Here is a 9,719-nt window from a genome sequence, read left to right on the forward strand (position 1 = left end):
ATTTATTTACTGAGCCATTTGGTAAGTTGAATGGAGATGTTTTATTGCTCCCACAGCACTGTGATATAATCCGATTTATTACGGCTGTGGTTGGGTTTTTTAAAGATTTTTTTGAATGCATTATATACTTTTACATCGTAGCTCACTCTGAGACTGGTTTTAAACAAAGAGCATATTATAAATCACTGAATAACTCATCCTCTGGCTGGTGTCCTGCAAATGGCACCTCCTCCTTGTGTAATCTGAAGCACCCTTACTTTACGCTATGTTCTTATGCAGGCACTCTCAGATTACACACAGTAGCTTTTAGCAAATTTATTTATAGACTAGCAAGTGGAGTTGATCTGGTATATACGAACTCCTGTTATTAACTCACACATGGCTTAGCGTATTCCTTCTTCTTTCTTTCCGTTAACTATGGAATAGTTCGTTTCCAATCTTAGTATTTTCTCAGTTGGTTCTGATAATAATACTGTCAGCCAACTGGTCTGCACAAGCATGTGGTCTACTCATGTGAGCAGTATAGCCTGAGAGCTATGAGCTCACACAAGATCACAGCTCCTTTCCCTGCAAGAGGGGGATCTTTCCTGCATTTTTGACAGCTCCATTACAGTGTTCAACACAAGTAGTACATGTGCTTTTTACATACTGTATAAGCATTCTCATTGTGGGGGAATACTGTACCCAACATTTCCCCAAACCAGGCAAGACTAATGGCACCTTCAGCAGAGGGTGCAGCAATTTAGACTGGGGAAACAGCACAAGAGAAAAGGGCTAAACATTTCTATTATCAGATTAGCAGCCAAACACCGCTGTGTGGAAGAAAACTGCATTGAAGAAGACCACAGTGCATGCACACGAAAGCTCATACCAAAATAAAAACTTAGTTGGTCTTTAAGGTGCTACTGAAGGAATTTTTTTTATTTTGCTTCGACTCAGACCAACACGGCTACCTACCTGTAACTCTAACTATCCAGTTACAGAGGCCTTTGAGGTTGCTTTCTTTTTTCATTCTTTCCATCGCCACCCAGTGACTGTTTTAGGGGGTTGGAGGTGTCCTTTTAATAAAAAAAGACCCTGGCATATACCAGCAATAAAGAATATCAAAACTAATTGAAAAATATTCCTTTGGGTGATTCAGGCAAGGAGAATTCCTTCAGGCACATGAAGAGATGAGTGAAATTAGGAAATTCACTCTATCATATCCCTGTCATGGAAGAGATGACAGACAGAGTATCTATTTTTCTCTAAGAGAAGGCCTGGTCAGCCTGGATTCAGTGTGTACAGCAGTAAGCATGATGTACCATTCAAAGCTATGATTGTTGTGAGCAAAATGCCAAACCAAATCCCTGAGACACCAACGTGCCTGACTTGCAATCTCTGTTAATCACCATTTACTTCTTCCTCTCAATTACTATCTATTATAATAACCTACTATAAAATTATGGTGCTGGAGGAGACTCTTGAGAGTCCCATGGACTGCAAGAAGATCAAACCTATCCATTCTTCAGGAAATCAGCCCTGAGTGCTCACTGGAAGGACAGATCGTGAAGCTGAGGCTCCAATACTTTGGCCACCTCATGAGAAGAGAAGAATCCTTGGAAAAGACCCTGATGCTGGGAAAGATTGAGGGCACAAGGAGAAGGGGATGACAGAGGACAAGATGGTTGGACAGTGTTCTCAACGCTACCAACATGAGTTTGACCAAACTGTGGGAGGCAGTGCAATGGTCCATGGGGTCACGAAGAGTCGGACACGACTAAACAACAACAACTATAAAAACTCAATAATAAGAATTGATTGCAGATTGCCATCAGGCTTCACATCAACATTCTCCTATTTGCCATGAGATGACTATTAGTTGTCTAGAAGCATAAGGAATATGAAAACTTTACTCCCCTGCTAGCTCCTGAAATAATCAATGCGCATTGTATGAGAAGAAACACATCAACAAATTTGAAGCTGAGAAAAAACAAAGCAAAAAAGTTTGCAAAAGTTTGAAGTCGCCCTGCTGCTGCACAAATTGCACCTGGTTTTGGTAGTTAACCATTATAGCGTGGTAGCAGCAGTGAAGTCCAATACTACCACAAAAAACTCAAGAACAGCTGCTGACCTATGGAAAATGTGAGTCTGATTGCACACAATAGGATGTTCTTCTGAATAAACATGCATAGGATTGCAATGTTAGGGAAGAAGGGGGGGATGCAGACCTGCCAATTACTTGGCAGTGGTGAAAGCACTCTGTATGTGCTCTGTAGAAAGGAATGATTTAAAAATCATGATCTGGGCAAATAATTGTTTACATTAGTGTTTTCCCCCCTTTAGTACTTCTCATGACTATGATCATCTAAACAACTCAAATAAATGTTATAAAATGTTGCTTGGAGCAAATGTGGGGAGACCTGTGATAGGTTCACCTGCCCATTATCAAAACCACACCTCTTTAAAAAGATGGAAGAGTAGACCTAATGGCATCAACACCCGTGGAGTGACTCTATTCTTCAGTCCTTCAAAAAGAAAAGAAAAAACCCCAAACGTTGGGCTTTCTGTGGGAAGAACGAAGCAGCACTGGGAAAATGCAGAAGGATTACAATGTCTATCCCCATGAAACAAGAGGGAATGGTGTATGGTGATTCCATGCTAAATATCTTGAACAAAATAAAATGAGATATGGCTTAATGCTCAAAGCCTGATTTCTCATACAGCAATGCTGCAGAAAGTTCACATCATCCCTCTTTCCTAATTCATGAACAGGTGGGAGAGAGAAAATAATGTCCACCTTCACTCAGCAGATCACCAGCAACTCTGAACTGCTCAGGTTTTGCAGCCACCTGAACTAGACAACCCAACCATTCAACAAGGAAAATCTTGCCACTTCCAAAGCTTGTTACTGCACTCCAACTTTGGTTGGGGGGTGGTGGTTCTACCCCCAAATTGGGCTGTGGGGAGCATAGGAATGCCAGGGTGGGGAGAGAGAATAACAACAAGCACTGAGTGGATAAATTCCTGCCAGCCCTCATTCACCTTCATCTTCAGTTTATGTAAAGGTGCCCGTTTCCTGGAAATGAAGAGAGTATTCACTAGTGGTCTCTCCAATGGCGGCTTTGTTTTGCAGGCAGCAGGAGTGAGAGAAGGGTGCAAATCCATGTGACTTGGCACCCACGTCACATGGAGGATGATGAAAGACAAGAGCATGCAAGTGCGTAACAGTGTCTGGCCCTCCTTGCCCCATCTTACAGAAGAGAAGCTGTCTGTCCCCCCCTTCCTTTCAATGGAGGAGAGGAGAATGGCTTCTTTCCCTCACTTGGAGTTTTGGTACGACAACGCCAATAAGGGAGATTTTTGTGCTGGTTGTGGGCAACAGAAGCAGGGGTGTGGCGTTCACTACTGGCAAGAAATATGGGCACCACAGTAAAATGGGGGAGTATCTTAATGGCAACTGTTGGCATGAATTAAATTCTTTCCCTCTCCTCAGCTGCCACAGTCTCAACAGAACATTACACCTAACAGAGCAACAGTATAGATTTTAAAACATTACTAAGTACCAGAGACATTTTTTAAAAAACAAACTACCTAGTTGGATTAGAATTAGCTTATTTCTCATTCCACAGGAAAATACAAATTGAGCCTGCATACAAATTCCATGGAGACCAAGAGTATTACAAGTTAAGACAGAAGCCTGTGACCCTCCACATAAACTCCCATCAATCCTGACCATTGGGCCAAGCTGGACGGAGCAGACAGGAATTGAAATTCCAGCAATATCTGGAGCCCCCTAAATTGCCCATCCCTGCTGTTATTATCATGCACCAACTGTGATTTGTCCTTGCTGGAGGAGACTCTTGAGAGTCCCATGAACTGCAAGAAGATCAAACCTATCCATTCTTCAGGAAATCAGCCCTGAGTGCTCCCTGGAAGGACAGATCGTGAAGCTGAGGCTCCAATACTTTGGCCACCTCATGAGAAGAGAAGAATCCTTGGAAAAGACCCTGATGCTGGGAAAGATTGAGGGCACTAGGAGAAGGGGACAACAGAGGACGAGATGGTTGGACAGTGTTCTCGAAGCTACGAACATGAGTTTGACCAAACTGCGGGAGGCAGTGCAAGACAGGAGTGCCTGGAGTGCTCTGGTCCATGGGGTCACGAAGAGTCGGACACGACTAAACGACTAAACAACAACAACATATGTAAGACCAACTCCCACTCTTACCATGTTGGGCGCAGGGGATAGCAGTAAGATCATTCCAACCTGGAAGATGTGATGCTATGACCAGTGCTGCCTACTGCTGCTGGCTACTGGATCAAAGGGTTATGAGGGAATGTGCCAATGATGAGAAGAGGGCCTACGTGGCGATATTCAGGAGCTGAAAACCTCTGTCTGGGAGGGACACCGGCCATGGAACTGCATGGGGAAATGGCTGTTTGTTACAAGAAATAAGCTGAACCATGTATCAAGACAAAGCTGGGGCTGTAAGTGAATCAAGGTCTTGACATTCCATTCAATTTCTGGAACCCATAAGCTGTGACCCAGCCATCAATCAGGCAGAAGTACTACTCTGCAGGGGCATGGAGGTTAGACAGGGGGGAGCACAAATAAGGAAAAGGTTAAAGATTTATCTTAGAGGACCACTTTCCTACTCTTCAAAGCTTGAGATGTTAATTAGATTTTTTTTTACAAAAGTGGTAGACCTTAATCATAGATCTTCTCAATCTGCTCCACTTCTTTTATCTTCTGGATTTGTCCAGTATGCTGCTTGTTGTCATCGTTGTAAATAAAACAAAATTAAGTGCCAGTTCTCTAATCTTGCTAAAAGTGCCATGGGTGCCACCACAAAATGGCTGCCATGGACAACAACAAAAAGATGTGCTAGTATTGCATACTGATGTTTCCCATCACAGAAAAAGCACTGCATTTTGCCTAATATCTGAAAGTGCCTTTTTAGACAGGCAAAGTTCTTCTAGGATTACAACATACCAGAAGAAAACGGCATGTGCATTTCTCTGCCTATCTCAATGGCTTTTAAACCTAAGTTTCCATGCCCATACATAGCAGACAATATGAAAAGTGAATTCCTACCTTTGCAAACAAAACATTTAATATGGAAATACTTCTTTTGCACTCTTAGCACCTCTCCTTTGCATGGATTCCCACAATTATTGCAGAGGATTGCAGCACCAGAAGGCTTTTCCAAGTGGCTGTGCACAGCCTGGGGTTGAGAAGCTGCAAGAAAGAAAGGTTATGCCTGTTATTCCCGTTAGAACAATGCAAACTTTAACAAGCATGCCCCAATGCAATAGTGGTGTGATGTCATTGCGGCAATGCTACATGCTCCAAGATTAAACGTCAGTACATACAATCAAGTACAATACCAGAGAAATTAATGACTACAGTGCAAGTATTTAGGAAGAAAATAACAAAGTTAAATTTTAAACCATTGGGTGCGACTTCAGTGCTTTTATAGCAAAATCAGAAGACCCCCCAAAACATACCGGTAGCAGTATTGTCTGTATTTACGGCACATGGGATCAACAATCTTCAGAGTAAAGATCCATTTGATGTGTAGGTACAATGAATAGTTATTTATTAGACATGTGTGTAGCAACAGATAATATTCTCATGTTTATTCTACTTTTAAATTTATCTTTATCTTTAAATTTATTAATATCTGTAGTTATGATTAATGTAAGTATTATGGAAAGTGGTTCTGGATTTTTTTCTAGCTGTTTGTAATTATATATACATATCTTGTTTTATTTAAGGAATTTTCTTTTGAAAGTGAGAAGGAAAGACATTACCCTGACCTATTCTTTTCTAAAAGAGGATTATCAGAACTGCAGGCCACATTCAGACAATTTCCTAAACTATTTTTCATTATTAAATGATATTAAGGGAGTACTTCTGACCTTAATTGAAGTCTGTCCTATATTATTCATTTAGAAGTGATTATGTATGATAGTACTTGGTTGATTTCACCACCTTTATGAACACAAACTGAGCATGGATGATGCCAGGGGAGGCAAGTGCTCCCCACCCCCACCCCACCCCGGAAGGAGCTTGCTCCCAACTTACCCCTTCATTTGCTGGTCTCCTGTCATTAACACATACTGTTATTTTCCTTTCAGAGATCTTAATATGTGGCACACAACTCCCCTACCTAGAAATATGCTTTGGCACTTCTGCGCCCCACCCCTCCAAAAAAATTTCTGATGCCGCCACTGAAACAGAGCTGTGCTGCGCTGTTTATCATCATGCCTTCCTATTGCGTTGCAAGCCAAAAGGAGGCTTGTGGTTTTGATGGGCAGGACTTTGTTTGCAAGTATTCCTAGCTCTTTCCACCAATGCCAGCATGTGCAGCGTGTCAATGGGGAAGATGTCATGAGTGGGTCTCCCCATCTGCCTAAGACGAGTGGCTCCTTTTGTCTCTGGTTGGCTGACCAGGGACCATTATGGCTGAAATTTGGGGATATGCTGGAGGGTGAAACTTCCCTTCTGTTTATGTTTGAAGGAAAGCAAATATAAATGTGGCTGCACAGTAAATCAGTCATTTGATATAACCATGGGATAAGAATATTGGATCAGCCCACACTAGCTACTAGGGCCAAGAATATCATTCCCAGAGTGTTCTTCACATTGGGGATGTGTCCTGCATGTTGGTCCCCTGGAAGACCCCTGGAATCGCTACAATTCCCATCTTCCCCAACCACTGGTCCTGTTAGCTAGGAATCATGGGAGTTGTAGGCTAAAACATCTGGAGGGCCGCAGTTTGGGGGTGCCTGCTCTTGGCCAATAGGAAACTCCTAGATAAACATAGGTAACTTCTGTTCCTGCTAATGCATATGTCAAATGTGGCTGGTTGCATTGGGAGACGCTACACCCCTTGATGTATAAATTTCATACACTACACCCCTTGATGTATAAATTTCTACTTTCTCTTATTTTACTGCCCTTATTTTAGTGCTATATTATAAACCAGATATAGATAATTGTGGCATTCCAGTTCAAAACCAGCACCTAAAGTCTGCCAGCTGGATCCTAAGTGTGTTTCCTTAGAAGTGAACACACAGTGAAATGTGGCATTTGTTAAATAAACCATGAAGCTACTGAACTGTGTTGGTGCTATCACTGCTATCAGCACCTAATTTTAAGTAGTCAGCACTGCTCTTGGCACATGAGGATCTTTTAGGGATGCTGAATCTTCTGCAATCAGCAAGAAAGAAGTGAATGCTCCACACATGGCATGCGACATAAACACTACTTTCCCCACTATGCTCCTCAATGCCCATTCCCACTGCAAATGAAGAGTGAAAGGCGCACTACTAGGCCAACACATTTGAACACTCACTGTTTGCTTTTTGTTAGCATACACGCACTTTAACAAAAAAATAAAACAGAAAATTAAATAAACTTAAGAAATAGCAAGGAGGAACGATGCTATGGAGGGTAAGAGTTGGATTTAGCCCTCTATCATATTTTTGTCCCACCTTTCCTCCATAAACTGGGCAGAAGTTGTCCAGTAAACTCAGTGACGAGGATCTGAGCCTACGTCTCCCTTGTCCAAGTCCAACATTCTACCGGCTAGACTATACTTCTTCTCCCAAATATCTGATCTGCATAATTTAAAGCTTTTTGAAATGGCACCACGGGTGCAGATCAGGAAATCCCAGCGATACAACCAGGAAAGACAGGCAAAACAATTCAGAAAGGTGGGATTTTGCCACCTGCTTCACTTCTCTGCCAGGTGAAGCAACGGCAAGTTCACACAAGCAGAGGCGTAACGTGGGGGAGGCAAGGGGGACCCATGACCCTAAGCGCACATTTTTGAGGGGGCGCAATCAGGTGCCCCCACGACAACCACGCAGCCCTGGCAGATGAGACGCGACGGCAGTTGGGTTGGTCTAGTGGGTGGAGGCAGAGGGCAAGGAGCCTGTTGTGAGAGGGCTCTGTTCACCATTTGTGCATCCCACTGGCATGTGCCCCCACCCCGGCCATGCACAAAACTGATACTGAGCTCCACCTCTAAGGGCCTTCTGGCAGTTCCCTCACTGCAAGAAATGAGGTCAAAAAGAACCAGACAGAGGGCCTTCTCGGTAGTGGCACCCATACTGTGGAACACCCTCCCATTAAGTTGATGAACATATTACTTTCCATAGACATCTGAAGGCAGCCCTGCATAGGGAAGTTTTTAATGTCTGATGTTTCAATGTGGTTTTATAATTTGCTGGAAGTCAGAGTGAGTGTCTGGGGCAACCCAGTCAGATGGGTGACATGTAAATAATTTATTATTATTTTAAAAAACTGGACTCAAAGTCAGGGGCGGGGGAATCACCAAAAATGGGAGGACACAAAATGCCATGTTTTATCAGCAATGTCATTTGTAAGAATGTGAGTGAACACATGACCTCAATTCCAGAGATATGGACCAGGGTGGAAGCAGTTGAGAGTGCATTACTCCTTTTTGTGGCGGCCCCAGCAGGTAGCAGCCTCAATCATCTTCGCCAGCACTGCATTCCGCCGCTCACGCTAGCTAGCAGATACAGTCATTTCCATTAAAATCTACCGTATAACCCGCTTTTCCTCAACGCAGCAATCAAAATGCAGCAGAAACGTTGGAAGCTACGAAGAAACAGCCGCATGAGAGCAGAGCGGCAGAGCGGCAGAGCAGACCAGGAGCAGCCGCCCGCCCCTGTCATCCTCCGCGTTCCCAACGCGACACGAGCGGCTCGTTCTGCAGCAAAGCGACCGCGGCGGCCCCTCCCTGAAGCGGAGGAGCCTCGGAGGGGCTGGTCGGGAGGGGCGAGACGGAAAGCCGCGAAGCCGAGCGAAGGCGCCCAGCCCCGAAATGCGCCAAGCGGGCGCGCCGAGCCTGACCCACATAGCTGCGGCTGCAGCCCCGGAGCAACCCGAAGCAGCCCCTGCCCGCCGCCCCGCCTCGCCCCACCGCAGCCTCGTCTGTGCCCGGGCGCCCGCCGAGGATGCTCCGCCGCCTCGCTCCCGAAGCGCCCTGGCGCACCCTGGAGCGAAGCCAGGGCGGCCGCAGGTTCCCCCGGGGAGGAGGCAGAGAAGAGCGGCTCCCACGGTACCGCCGCAGCACCTCCAGCCCGCCCGTCCGCCTGCCGAGGAGCAGCCGCCGCCGCCGCCGCCGCCGCATTATAACGTGACTCCAGCGCCGTGGCGATGGCGGGCAAGCGCCAGGGCGCTTTCCTCCCGTGGCCAAGGCAACCTGCCCGGCAGGCGGGGGACGTGCCCCCCTCTCCGACGGCCCCCGCTCCAGACCCCTCCGCAGTCCCCGGCGCTTGCCTACCTGTGCCGGTGCTCATGGTGCGCCTGTTCCCCGCTCCGGGGCGCCGCCGCAGCCGCCGGCCTGGGCTCGCTGTCGGGCTGGCGACGCTGGCATCCCCCGGGCAGGCACCTGTTGCGCGGCTCGGGAGGTTCCGGCCGAGGCTCTCCTGCGGCGACGAGGCGCCGGCCTCCTGCGTCCTTCGCCTCCTCCTCCTCCTCCCACGGGCTCGGCAGGCCAGGCGGGGCGCTCCGGCGCTTGAAGGCGGGGCGTGCGGGGCGGGGTGGAGGCTGCCGGGACGGGCGCGCAGCTCTCGGCCCCCCCTCTTTGCCGCTGCTGCCGCTGCCGCCGCCCTCCGAAGCTACAGCCCACAGGGGCCGGAGGAGCAGCGAAGCGCCCGGGGTTGCTGCGACGTGTTGCCGGGGAAAGCTGCAGTCGTCG

At 46.6% G+C, this 9,719-nt stretch overlaps 1 protein-coding gene across 6 annotated transcripts in view; it reads right to left on the bottom strand.

Moving 5' to 3' along the window:
* Positions 1-9,500, bottom strand: part of ABLIM2 (actin binding LIM protein family member 2) — a 55,870-nt gene extending 46,370 nt beyond the window's left edge. For 5 of the 6 annotated variants that reach the window (XR_009558198.2, XR_009558197.2, XR_009558196.2 and 2 more), the window contains exons 1-2: positions 9,303-9,500; positions 5,078-5,221 (exon numbers count right to left, since the gene is read on the bottom strand). Coding sequence is in view for 1 of the 6 variants with exons in the window: in XM_035112289.3 (XP_034968180.3) it covers positions 5,078-5,221; positions 9,303-9,318 (160 nt within the window). In the remaining 5 variants the exon portion in view is untranslated. The remainder of the gene's footprint in view (positions 1-5,077; positions 5,222-9,302) is intronic. The other variant, XR_015946960.1, reaches the window with a different exon arrangement.
* Between the last annotated feature and the right edge of the window lie 219 nt (positions 9,501-9,719).

Source organism: Zootoca vivipara, chromosome Z1, assembly GCF_965207765.1.
Source record: "Zootoca vivipara chromosome Z1, rZooViv2.hap1.1, whole genome shotgun sequence".
In the NCBI taxonomy this organism is placed as follows: Eukaryota; Metazoa; Chordata; class Lepidosauria; order Squamata; family Lacertidae; genus Zootoca; species Zootoca vivipara.